This window comes from Lytechinus pictus, chromosome 2, assembly GCF_037042905.1.
Source record: "Lytechinus pictus isolate F3 Inbred chromosome 2, Lp3.0, whole genome shotgun sequence".
Lineage (NCBI taxonomy): Eukaryota > Metazoa > Echinodermata > Echinoidea > Temnopleuroida > Toxopneustidae > Lytechinus > Lytechinus pictus.
Window position 1 is genome coordinate 62,285,797 of NC_087246.1, and position 14,574 is coordinate 62,300,370.

At 33.8% G+C, this 14,574-nt stretch overlaps 1 protein-coding gene across 2 annotated transcripts in view; it reads right to left on the reverse strand.

The window, feature by feature from the left end:
* Positions 1-1,949: 1,949 nt before the first annotated feature.
* The window catches only part of LOC129253840 (uncharacterized), a 47,565-nt gene continuing 34,940 nt past the window's right edge, over positions 1,950-14,574 (reverse strand). For both annotated transcript variants that reach the window (XM_064095354.1, XM_064095355.1), the window contains exons 15-23: positions 14,010-14,210; positions 13,077-13,250; positions 12,180-12,278; positions 11,515-11,722; positions 10,552-10,670; positions 9,697-9,810; positions 8,873-9,027; positions 7,563-7,731; positions 1,950-6,739 (exon numbers count right to left, since the gene is read on the reverse strand). In XM_064095354.1, the coding sequence (XP_063951424.1) occupies positions 6,686-6,739; positions 7,563-7,731; positions 8,873-9,027; positions 9,697-9,810; positions 10,552-10,670; positions 11,515-11,722; positions 12,180-12,278; positions 13,077-13,250; positions 14,010-14,210 (1,293 nt within the window). In that variant the 3' untranslated portion in view covers positions 1,950-6,685. The remainder of the gene's footprint in view (positions 6,740-7,562; positions 7,732-8,872; positions 9,028-9,696; positions 9,811-10,551; positions 10,671-11,514; positions 11,723-12,179; positions 12,279-13,076; positions 13,251-14,009; positions 14,211-14,574) is intronic.

The window sequence follows — 14,574 nt, forward strand, 5'->3', positions numbered from 1 at the left end:
ATAAATGGCAATTTGCACATCTTCAAAATTGTAGTTAAACTCCAGGGAAATAATATATAACAAAATAAATTATGTTTTATACAGATCGAGAATCATCAAACACTTGTAAATTATTGACGATGTTAGCTAATATCAGATTTGCGTTGAAAATAAATGCTTTTATGAAGGATAAGGATGCCTTAGGTTAATAGCACAGGAGGTTTATGCAGAGTATCCATATAATTGTAGGATATATATATTTTGTAGTACATACATGCATGGCAAATATGATGCAATATGATTTTTAATTAAAAGCTGCATGGGATTTGATTAAATACACAGAAATAAGTCTCCTTCTCCAAGCCATTAACCACCCCCCCCCCCCAAAAAAAAAAAAAAATAATAATAATAATAATAAATAAATAAATTTAAAAAAAATAAAAAATAATGAATTAAAAAAAAAAATTAAAATTAATAAAATATATGTTTAGGGCTTTGAAAAATTAGATGAAAGAATGGGATTGGAAAGCACTTTTCCAGCAACCAGCCTTTTACCACAGACTGAAATAAAGTAGAATACTAGTATGATCACATCCCATTATTCTTGAATAAAAAAACAAAGTTCAATTTACCCATCTGGGTTCAGTAACAGTTTTCACAGCAGAATTTTTTCATAAGTACAGTATACTTTTACCATATTAACAGCATTCAGTTTACCATTATGTCTTTTGAGAGACACACAAATCATAAACTATACTAAATTACAGTACCGTAGTATGCATGGTTCCTTTACCACTGCAACATGAATGATATAATGTAATATAATTAGATTGAACTTTCCTACTGGCCCTGTCAAAAACAACCTTTTAACAAAGCCGTCTGGCTCCATCTACCAATTTTTGTTCCACAATGGTGTTAAACAGTTGAAAATTCAATTTGAACAGCTCTAAAGTTTTAACAATGCTGTTTATCAAGATATGTCTATAAATCAGTTGAAGAACATATGTACATAAAAAGTTGAATAAAAAACACACTTGTATCCCAGACAGTATCATATTAGACGTTACTACATATTTAGATTTTTCAGACTGAACACTCAGTGTTATCATGAAGATGTCATCGTAATGGAGAAGTACACTGAACATTGGTTTCAATTTTAAAAAAATCAATAAAACAGCATACACTGCAGATTTAAATACCTATTCATTCAGTTGGAGGCCAACATAGCAAATATGTCTTTTCAATCTTTACAGGTCATCACAACCTATCTGTCATTTTGGAATCATGGAGCACATATACCTGATATAATATGCATATATACTAATGAAATATAATAAGAATGCATGACATAATTGACTAAAATGTTATGTTTAAGGTCAGGTGTTAGTTGCACATTATCACCCTAAAGGCACAATTAGTTTTATGACTGGGCTTGTAATCATATAATGTACTAAAATACTGAGATTTTTCTTTTCAAGTACTGTCAAAATAATCATTCCCATACAACACTTAAACTTATTAATAAGCTTATGGCTTTAAGATATAGATGATTTTCTTCATTTGAAACAAGGTTATGTATACAGAAAATACAACTTATACAACTTATGATAACATACAAAAATAAAGGTTTTTTTCTATTCTGGGTGAATCAACTATAGTGCCATGACTAATTTATATAGAAAATAAATTTGATGCATTCTCAAACATACAACAAAATTGTTGAACAGATGTATGATATATTGCACTTGATGTTTTTTCCTCTTTTTTTTGTATTTACTTTTTTCTGGCTTTCAGAAAGCCTAATTTTTGTTATTTTTTTTAAGGAGTTTTTTTCTGTTTAGATTTGTTTATTCATTTTTTACTTTTTGCTTTATTAGAGTAAAGCCTACTTTTTATTTTTTTTATTCATGGGGAGTTTTTCCAAACATTTAGTTTTTTTCTATATTTTTTAGATGTATTTTTTTCTTTTTATCCATACTTATATACTTTTGTGTATCTAGCTGTTTTCCATATTTTTTTCCAAATGGATAATATAGTTATATACATGTATACACATATGATGCGATGGCACTAATACACCTTTACAAGAGGAACATCATGAATATAAAAAGAGACTGAACTTTTCACTTCTTGCTTTACACATGAAAAGTGAATGAAAAAAAAAAGAAATATACAACATACAATTTTTCTAATTGCTTCTTGAAGAAAAAATCAAACATATTTATAAAATATCATGATGTTCACAGGATGTATAGTATATACAGTGGTCCTTGTATTCACATTCAAATAAGGAACCTGAATCAAAATTTGGAAATATATTGGCAGATATTTGTATGAGGCAAATTGTCCTTCTTTCCATTCACTGCCTCCCATTAATTGGTAATTCAACGCCATTTAGAGCCATTCTTAGTCACATGACCAAAGTCCTGATCAAAATTATTTATTTAATCCCGTTTTTCTCTGTATTTGTCTTGTTCAGTATAAAACGTCACCTACTTTAGATTTTCATTACACTCTCACCGGTACATTTTACGTGAGAATCCTGTGCAATCCAAGTCAAAATTAATTACTCACTTGACCATTTTAGTGGTCAATCTTCTGTTTTAGAGACAATACAATATATATGTTGGTCATGAGTGAAACTAGGTCTAGGAAGACCATTACAAATGAGTATTTAGAAATAGTAATAATATGTCTATTCAATAGGAAATAAATGTTTTTTTTATAAGGGAGATATATATCAATTACCCTCAATGATCAAAATTAGATGGTTCTGCGTGTGACCAAAAGTGTCACATGAAAAAAGAATGGCCCTACAAAGCAAAATAAAAGCCAAACTGGCTTAGAAATCTTTGGCAAACAGAGTAATACAATCTTTTAAAATGTATGTATGTACAGGTTACACATGCTTTGAGTGTTCTCTTTATGAGATCAATTCCAGATATCAAATGAATCATTTATAAAGTCAGTCATGTTATGTACAGTCTTTTGGAATTTGCAAATTTTCCATAACACATGAAATAAATTGTTCTATATACAAATTTACACCTGACATAATTCACAGTGTGCGACTTAGCACTGGCACATGTTGTATACATTGTACTTTGTAGATATCCTATATGTTTTTTCCATTTTAAGCAGAAAATGTACATGTTCATTATAAAATAACAATATACTTAAAGGATAATCTAGTATAATAAAAAGACAATAAAATAGGATATAATAGAACAAAATGGCATAATAATAATTCAATAACACTTAAATGTAATGCATATAACTAATAACTCATTGTATATATTTAACTCTTGCATTGTATCTTGTTTATGCAAGATTTAGGTTATACTAAGTACTTGCAGCATATCGATATATTTGTTGTGGCAAATTTCTCATAATTGAAAAGTTTGCTGTATAGTGATACACAAAACATAAAACTAATATTAAGAAAAAAATGATACAAATATGAATCTCTAGAGCTCTGGTTGACGAAATCAAGGCCAATTCTTGTACATGGAAGAAAATGGCACATATGATTATGGACTATTGCATTGTCTTGTGATGTGTTAAGGCAGTATAGCATGGAAATGATTGGCAAGATTTAACATTTGCTACAAACTTTTGAAATAGTACCACAGAATTATTGCAGGAAACAAGTTTAGTTTGTGGATGTGATGAAGAGGCACATAAAAAAATAAAAATCCTTGAACCATTACAGAATGATTCTCACATTCAAATCTAAATATCATTTGTGAGTTTTATTCACATGTATTTCATCATTTTAATCAATACAACTGCAACCGATGCAGGACAATCCTTTTTACAAAATCAAGTCACAGTTCACATCAGAAGCTGGTAAATGTGACTGAAATACTACATGCATTTCATTGTTAATATATAGAGAATATTAAGGAAAGTACATGTAAGCCCTAATGGGTGAAAAAAATGTTTCGAGTACAATACATTATTTCTTGGCATGATGATAATACATTTATGTTGAATTGAAATTGATGAAAGAGATAAGGATCAACCAGACTGCCGATTCCAAATAGATTACCATTTATGATGAAGACATTATTGGTATGCCCCCAGTAAATAGGTTCCTAAAAAATGGATTTTTTTCTTTGCAATGTGAAAAACATTAAGAGGTTGAATGATCAGAAAAGGGGAACTATCCACCAGATTGCTGATAATTTTCTGACAGCTTGTCATTTCTTTCAGAAGAGCACAATTCCTGTAAGACTTCAGCATTTACCTCTTATTTAGAAGTAAAAGTCCCATTCATGTGTCATGCTGAATTTCCATGACAACTCCGTATATAAAAATATCAATAAAATAAACACGGCTTCTTAGAAAGGAAGCACATAGAAACATGAATCATTTGAAACTTGTGTCATTAATAACATGGCTTCCTCAGCAATCAATATATATTTAATCAGAATATTGTATTTTTGCTCTAATTCAAATTCAAGTATACTTAATTTTTTCATGAATGTTTAATTCAAGAATTTTAGACAAAATATTCAAGCATACACTTGACAAATTCCAGAATGGTGTACAACACCATCATTTTTTTTTTCATTTTGTCTCATTTTGATTAATTAGATGGAAAAGGTAAGTGTGATCTACCGGTAGGTAAAAAAAGAAAAGAAAAAAAAAGTCAAAAGTCAAGTATAGAGCAAATTTGAACATCACATACCCTAATGACGTTCTCCATTAACATCAACTCATCACTAAAGAGTATGTCTTAATTTATAAAACATGTATCCAAGTCACGCGAGTGTATACCAAAGTCTTCATTATGTTGGATAGCAGTGTATCTCTTTCATATTTCATAATAGTTCTATAAAAGCACAATTAGAGGAGAATATTTTGCATGTATTTCATGGAAAGAATAGGTTTTTGTTCTAATTAAAGAACGTGTATATACAGTGTCTTAACATTTTTTTTTTTTTGGGGGGGGGGTTAAAATCTATTTAATGTCATATAGATCTATAAAGACGCATATTTCAATTTTCTATAGCACAAAAACCATGAAAGCTTGCTAGTCAATTTGTAAATGAAACTAAACAAAACTGATAAAATGAAGTCATGATTGTCAGCATGCAAATCACTTTTATAATTGTTTCTTTAGTTCCTCTGATGAATTTCATTAAAAAAACAAGTATTAATTTATCACACCTTCTTGTTTTTACTGATTCAAATTCATGACTGTGATTTAAGATGTTTCTGTTTGAATGAGTTTATGGTAAAATAAGTACATTACACGATTATTGATATATTATACTATTATAAAGAATAGTTATCAGTCCTGTTAAAAGTAGTTTATAGTCACTTTCTGTTGTTAAATTGAGATAAAATATAAATCTCAAATGATGATATTATACTTCACGTATATATTTTTTTGATAATCAAAGATAATACTCCGTACATATTCAAATGAATTTGTAGAAAGTGAGATGATTATAGTAATAGAGCTACTTTCTTCTACCCTCTGAAAGTTGAGATCACTGGACTGGCAGTCATTAAAGACCGTCTGTCTAGCATGATTTTTTCTCATTTCTCTTGTTAGTGTCATACTTGGATCCTTGAATGACCCCTTTTTTCCAGTCCCATTTTGTTGGAATCATTACCATTCTCCAGAACCACCTCAGACCATTAGCATAAAGTCCCCAAAATTCTGTGTTCTAAAATGCAATGTCTGTGCCCTTCGGCGACACAAAACATGTGATAATGTAATTGTAGGCCTAGACAGTGAAATCTCAGCATAATGTTAATTTTCCATTATAGGCCTATACAAACAAGCACAGCAGTATGCAGGTAAAGCTTTGTGAACACAGTCTTAACAACCCATATAGATCTCATTGGTAGATTTTGCACTGATACATGGTTTTTTGTTGCATTGGATTTTACTTTGATTTTCACAATTTTCACTGCATTTTCTAAAATTAAATTTTGGGTATGAAAAATTGTGTTTCCATGGAATTCATTGAATTCTGCGCTTTTCTGGAAATTCCAGGAAAATGTAATTTTCGGTATCTCAGGAGTCTGGGGACTTTGTGCCTTATGTTTATCTCCTCCTCTAGCTTCTCTAAAGCTATTCATCTTTCTAGTGTATCCCTTGAACATCATAATCCTCGATTCTGCTCAATCCGGCACCTTCTGGAACTCTCCTCCTTGCCAAAGTTATCTTTCATGCTCTCTCTAACCCAGTACTTTCATCCATTTTTCTCCGGTGATGATCTAGCATCTTCTGACGATCAATCATTTTCCCTTCCTTTCCTATACATGTACACCCGCTGATCCCCATCACTTCCACAGCTTCTAGACCACTCCATCTTCTTCCCACGAACCTTCTCTGTTCCCTCCAGTCTGAACCTTCATCATCCCTACCACCACTCCCCAGCTGCCTCCGACTGTCCCAAAGCTCTTCCCCCATCTCCTCAGCATCCCTGAAACTCACCAACAATCGTCCATGAATCCGTCTTCCTCCCTCCAGCTTCATCTTTGCATGCAGAGTGCATGCACTCCATGCGTTCCTTGAGCAATCCAACAGGCATGTCATGGGCTCTTCATCTGCCATCTTGAAAGTGTAATGCAAGTTGCATTCCACTTCCAATATCACCTATTTTCTTCACCTATGCTTACATTCTTCTCTTCTCCTATTATGCTTCTCTTTTTCTTCACTGTAGAATGTCGATGTTTCTTTCCTTCATCTTGCTCTGTCTCTTGATAATTTTTTTAAAGGAAGTTTAGTTTGCACCTCCTTAAAAAAAAGAAAAAATAAAAACAATTCATATTGCAAACATATCCAATTTGTTTGGTGCTCAACATGTTCCTGTGTTTACAAGTGCCAGGCTAGGCTCCTGATTCTGGCGCTCAGTCTTTTGAGGAAATCCTACACAATGCCTGTACCCATTTACCTTACCTGGAATTAGTGCAGCAAGATGTATAGGAATATTTTACTTTTTTAATTCATAAGGAAAATGGCTTTTATATATATGGTTCCTGTTGCACAAAACTTCAATTCATTGTAAATTAATTGTAATTGACAACTATCACAAAACCCTTACTTAGCTGTTGAGCAATGTTCTCATGGTAGGCAAAATTTAGTGCCTAGTTACCATAAACTATGACTTTTATGAAATCAAATGCAATGTGTTTTTTTTCCAAGATGAAATCACTCAATAACTTGCTCACCAGAAAGCTCACTAGATAAAAGTTTTTAATACTACATTGTACATCTATTTACCATTAGAACCCCCAAGTATTTATACAATATATCTGTCTAGACATTGCTTTTCAATTTCAAACTTTCTTTACTATCTCTTGCTATAAATATTTCTTAATGGCCAGCTAGGAGTGTTTTCTGAGGCATGGGAAGGGTGTTTGTTTGCTTATCTAGGGGGTATTTAAAAATAATGCATTGATCGCACTTATTACAATGTCCTTCGTATAGGGCTTTGAGCCAATAACAAAATGGATTTTAAACTTTATATACATACATGCCCCTGCCTAGAAAAAAAATTGAACATTATTTTGTAGATCTACAAGTAGAGAAATTAAATCTAAAATCTCATAACACATACCTGAAGCAGACGCCTCCTATAATCAGGATCTGCTTCCCCTGGCCGCCTAATCGGAACTGCTATCTCTTCACGGTTCAAAATGACCTCAAGCTGTGCGATTGGGAAATTCTTGGAAGGATCAATGTTTTTGCCATTGATCAATCCAACCAGGTACTCAATGTAGTGAATCCTTGAAGAGACAAATGAAAAATAAAAAAATATTTTCATAACAGGAACAAAAAATATATTTTACAGATAATGCCAATTTGAAGAATGTGTTCTGATCACAAAAAACATTAAAATCCTATGACTTTCTTCTTTAAACCTGTTTTTGATGAAACATTATGCTTGTTCTTCTTCCAGTCTTATCCTAGCTTGATTTTTGTAGGTGACCCAAACATAAAATTCAATTGAATATGTAGAGAAAAAGCAAACATAACACTGAAAGCTTACAAATTCATGAAATCTATGAGTTAGATCTTTACTCATAGAAAACATGATAATCACAGTGCAGTCAATGTGGATATGAGCAAGTCAAAGTATTTCATTACATGACATTTCAAATTAAATCAGTTTAAGATGTAAAAAATAAAACAGTAATAAGAACGAATGATTTCTACAGATCCTTAAATAAAATCAAAGCAATAAATTGGTTGCTAAAATGCATCTTGCTACTTGAATGGTCATATATTTTTTTTTATCATGTCCATTGCATTGTACCGTTATCACAACCAAAAAGAAAACTCTAACCTATGTCAGATACAGCGCTATTGCTATCTAAAAAATTAATCCGAAACCTCTTATCTCGTCAATATTTAGAGTTTATTTATGTTTATAAATTATATGGTTATATTTATATTTATGTTATGATGGTGAGAGGCTACTATGCATTAAGTTTGCCATGTTACGGTAAATTTTATACTGTATATTGCATATTGTTGGTATGTTATGCTGAAATGCCTAAAATACAAATGTCCTGAGAAAACCAATAAATATATATGAATCTGAAAACAGATCTGTAAAAGTGATAATGTAAATTTCAGAATACTAAGAATTCTACAGCCTCATTAAATATGCAGTCAAAATAAACCTACTACTGTATCACATTTTAAATGGGGGGGGGGGGGATGAGACAAGACTTACTTGAGATATATATAACTTTCTTTTCTTCTTCAATGGTAAATCAATTCTTTACTTGTCATTTCTTTCATTTCACAATTTATATTTCATCTGTAATTAATCTCTTAAGTTATGAATAACTAAATGAAGGGAGAGAATTTCCCTTTCAATTCTTTTATATAACAGTGGAGAAAAGGAAGATTTTGACTAACCTGCAGAGGCCAGCATTCCCGGGTGTGACATTCCTCCCGCACTTATTATCTTCCAGGCCATTAGGGCCTTCTTTCTGCTCCTGGACTCCACATTTTCCCTCCTCATTCTCCTCAGCTCCTTGTGGGGGTTCCTTGTTGAACTCCACTCCTTCATCCTAAGAAAATATATTAGTCATCTCAATAAATTGCATGGATCCTTCTCAAAATTATTATCAGTCAAACTATCTTAATATAACAACCGACCATCTCTGTGCCCATGTGAATTACTAGTAGTACTACTTGTCTTATTCTTCTTCTACCACCATTACCACCACCACCACCACTACTGCTGCTGCTGCTACTACTACTAACTACTTCTGCTGCTGCTAATACTACTACTACTACTGCTGCTGCTGCTACTACTACTACTACTGCTGCTGCCTACTACTACTACTACTACTACTACTACTACTACTACTACTACTGCTGCTGCTGCTGCTACTACTACTACTGCTGCTGCTACTACTACTACTGCTGCTGCCTACTACTACTACCACTACTACTACTACTACTACTACTACTACTACTACTACTACTACTACTACTACTACTACTACTACTTCTCCTACTAATTTGATTACTACTGCTACTACTACTACTACTACTACTACTACTACTACTACTACTTCTCCTACTAATTTTATTACTACTGCTACTACTACTACTACCAAAACTACCACCTGCTGCTGCTGACACTACCACTACTACTCTACAACAAAAATTGAACTACTTGACTGTCATTTTCTTTGGATGGGAGAGGGAAATGGGGGAGGAATGACACTCACTTCAAGAATATTTTGGAGATAAGCGATATCCTCATCCCGGAGATAGAACAGACAGTCTCTTGGATGGTGAGCATGGAGACCCCTGTTGAGACAGGAAGCAAACTTGGCACAAGCCTGAAAAAAAAAAAAAAGAAATAGGTCAAAAGTACCATTAATATGCATAGTTCCACTCATATAGATGGATCAATAGCAAGCAAAGCATTTCCAAAGGTGAAAGTCTAGGGACAACCACCATGTTCAAAATGATGTGGATAAGATAAAAATATCTTTCATTTTCTTTTTCTTTCCAAAGAGAAACTGAGGAAGGACAGAGTTTACAATGAAATTTACAAGAAAGAAATAGTTTTTCTAATTGCCAGAAACCTAGAGGTGATTGTTTGCTATATATTCCACATCAGAAATTGTTAATCTAAAGAAATTTCTCTAGATGAAAAGACACAGTTGCCTTAATCTTTTAGTGTGATGCATGCTTATTCACCCTTATCTTCAAGCACAGTGACGATATTGCACAGTACAATACACCGTTATGTAGCACATGAATACTAAAAATAGTCAATATCAAGTGACGTATCAAAGCCATTGGTCGTAGATATTTGGAAGAATTATGAACATAGAACATTTTCAGTTCTTTTCAGAATGGAGCTTAACATGGTATAAGGAAAAATAAATATTTTCTTTCACATAAATATATATATATTATACATTATTTCACATAAATAATTTCTTGCTAAAAATATTTTTTACAACTAATGAAAACAGATTTTCAAAGTCAAAACTATCAACACAAAAAAAAACAACACTCGGCTGCAAAACAATTGTCTTCTTTCACAAAACATGAGCATTATTTGAACTTACTTCTCCTCTTTTAATTGGTTGATTGCATCCACAGCAGAATTCAAAAGTACACTGTGGACATTTAAAATGCATACATCCTCCCTTGGCCAGCTCATACCTCATCTTACAACGAGGGCACTCTGTACAAATATTGACATAAAAGAATGAATATATAGTACCGTCATTATCAACACCAAAAGCAACAGCAGAAACAGGACTGATCATTCTTTTATAACTTGCAGGTCATATTAGGTGTCATAAGTGAATCCTTGTAAAAGTGATATTTTTGCACTGGCTCAAGTGACCAGGAAATTTATATTGCAGTGTATGTAAACATACTAATGACCAGTGATGAGCAGTCATATGTAAATTATTATGACTCTGTTCCTTCTTTTCAGATGAGGATGGTTTATTGAAATATAGGATCAATATCACTATCTTAAAAAAAAATTATAATAAACTTCATTTTTCTTTGCCATAAGAATACATACCAACACTTATGGGGTGTTGCAAAAAACTTGCGATCAATTGCAAGTCTATTTTTGGTCCCTAAATCAATCATATGTCTTGAAGTTAATTGCAAATTAGTGATTGGCTGCTAATCTGCTCCTTGGAACAAGAAAATTAATCTGATTTGCTACAGCTAACATGGATCTATCAGTTGTAAAATTGCAACAGAATATTTGCAATTGATCGCAAATATTTTCTTGCAACACGTCCTAAGGACGTGTGCCTCCGAAACAGTCAAAACACCCTTCCTTATGGATTCCTTGGGTGTGTAAGAACTATACCTTTTCATTGTAATTCTTACTAATGTCCACACTGTGTAACATATGTATACCAACATCTACACAAGCATTCAAAAAGGTTTGGATATCATAACCATAGCTATGGCTCTGGCCACTGTCATTCTTGGTGCAGTACAAAAACGTAAAACCTGTTACGGGAACGATACCACTTCAAAAGAGACAAATCTGAACTTACCAATGCCGTTTTCATTAAGATGAGCAGCCAGGCCCTGTGCTTGTAGATCAGGGTCGTTGTTCTCCTTCCATTGCTGGAAGGCCTCACAACTGATTCCCTCATGCTGTTCCATCCACTGCTTCCTGCAGTGGAAACACGTCAGTTTGTTGCATTCCGGGCATCGCATCTTGCGCCTGTCTGGTGCTCCGTTGATAAAGCCAGAATTGCACTGCAAGAGAGACGGTGATTTCACAGAGTTACAAATATTTGGTGTGATTCTGATGATGCACATGTATCGATGCTGATGGGAGTAAACAGTCTGTTACACAGTGGACATTGCATCTTGCCCCTGTCCTATGCTCCGATGATGAAACCAGAATGGCAATGGAAAAGAATCAATATCATATTGATAACAGAGTAATACTAGAAGTAATTTGTTCTGACAGGTGTCCTTCAAAGGAATAATATTGCTCTGTATTCTGTACATATCTTAGCAGTTAGGACACTCTTTTTAAAATACAAGTAATCTGTCAGTATTTCACAACAAACCACATTTCAGTTGCTTTACTAGCTTTTTACGCTCATGACACGCTCCCCAATTGCATGACAACCACATGGTCACAACTTTACTTTATCACTAATCTTAAAAAAGAGAGAGGAAAAAACAGAGTAGATAAAGGACTCACATGAGCACACCAGCAGAAATTTTCATCCTGCATCAGGTTCCAGTCCCGTAGCTTCCTCTGGAATAGCTCAAACACTTCAGCAGTCAGCATCTCCCGTAGCTGAAAATATACAATTGGTAGCAAATAGGGATAGTACATGGTGCAGGTGATAATACATAGTGCAACAAACTTTCACCCAAGATACTAGCCCTATACATTGCATCAAACTCATGTTCTTCAGGAACTGATATGTGCAAATTATCTAATCATATTGTAAAGAACAGTTCCACAAAGCTTTTACCAATCATAAAGCAAAATTCTGAGTATGTGGAATAGACAATCAATTTTTTTCATTTCTATAGCTTAGTCCACGCGTTTGTGGAGAGAATCATTTGTGGATTATCTATATCATGAATATTGAACGTGGGTGATAAAACACAGCAGTAAATAAAAGAGTAAACTAAACTCAAGTTTCATTAGACTTATGGGGCATTGCAAGAAACTTGCGATCAATTGCAAGTCTATTTTTGTTTCCAAAACCAAGCATATGCCATGCTATTAATTGTAAATTTGCGATTGATTGCTAATCTGCTCCATAAAACAAGGAGTGTAATCTGATTTGCTATAGATAAAAGTGATCAATTGTAAAATTGCAACAGAATATTTGCGATTGATTGCAAATATTTTCTTGCAACACCCCCTTAGTCTGTGATTAACTTTGGGAACACCACCAATTGACTTGTGCTCACCAAGGTACAGTAGAAGATAAAGAATGGTTTGTATCAGTAGTCTTATCAAGGGTGGCCAAATATGATATGAAACATACACAAATAAAGCTATTTCACTTGTAAGCATTTATGGTATTCAAAATAACTTTTATAATTATAAAAGAATGTATATTCCTGAAAATATGCTCACAAGTATATCCAGGAATGAAAAATAATTTGCTGCCACCGCAGGATCATCTAGGTCAGGTTGGTCACATGTCGGACATTTTCCTTTCATGATACTCTGGTCCTTGGCAATGATCTCAAAATGTTGGATGACACAACCCCGACACATCATGCACTGGCAATTGATCAACGATATCAGCTGCAAAAAAAAGAAATAGCAATTGCAAAGTTACAATGGGTGGTAAAACCCCTGAAGTTGCTCTTAGGGAAAGCCCCTCAAGACCATTTTAGGGAAAGTCCCTGAATTAACTGCATACAAAATAGGAGATAAAAAAAGAGTGAAGGGATAGGGGGAGAGAAGGGCAAGAGGTGAGGTCTACCTTCAGGACACCATTCCTAAATGACATCTTTTCTGAGGACAATGCTAACTGGTTGAGTTTTCAAAGACCCAAGAGAGATGATGAATAAGAAGAATCAAGGAATAAAGAGTGACAGGAAAAAGGGAATATGGGATAGGCATGGGCAGGGAGGGAGACAGACAGAGCAAGACAAATCAAGTGAGACAGTTAGAGACAGGGACAGATAGGACTGAGAAAGAGACACACAAAGAAGGGGAGAGGAGCAGGGCAGCGTCTTATGCAATTCTCTTGAAGTTTACATCATATGAGGGAGAGAGTATATTGAGAAGATGAGATTGGGTAGAAGTTCTTGAGATAAAAAGATGGTAAAAAGAATTAGGAAGCTAAGAAATAATGAGTGACAAGCAAAAAGAAAAAAAAGAGGGCGACCGTGAAGTTGATATTACAATCAGAGGAAGACAAATAGAATGGAGGTAATGGGAAACAGCATGAGAAAGGACTTTTTGTTGTTTAATTATTAACAATTTGCTCCCTTCCCTACTACACAGACACAAACTAAAGTGTTCTTGACAAAAAAAACAAATATTAGAAATTCTGACCTTGTTTCTTGGTAAATCATCAAAGCAGACAGAACATTGTTGCTTTAAGAACTCTTCTGAACGTCGAAGATCTCCGCATTCCTCTGCAGCTGTCACCACGTCATCCACCGAAAACTCTCTGCGTATGATCAGCTTAGCCGCGGTCTGGGCGCGGCCCCAGCTGAACATGTTATATTCAACCATCAACATCCTAATAGAGCGCTGTCAACAGGGATAAAGGAGGTAACAATGATGATTAATAACTTCAAACATTTTACCAAGCACACATTTAGGACACTACAGCATACATACTTCCTCAGATAGTCATTCAATGATCGCATCAAATGTCAATTAAGTAAATATTGACAGACTACTTCCTGACAAAATAAAAAAGTAATGATTTTAAAATTATTGACAGTTCCAGGTTTATAAAAGAATAAGTTACTTTGATGAAGTCAAAGTCCCTTTTGGCGACAAGAATTCTTATGCTGAAATGGGAGACTTAGACAGGAAAAGACGCAGAGAGGGATTCCAGTTGCCAAAATAGTCTCTTAACCAGATGACTACTGAATTCAGTAAATCCCAT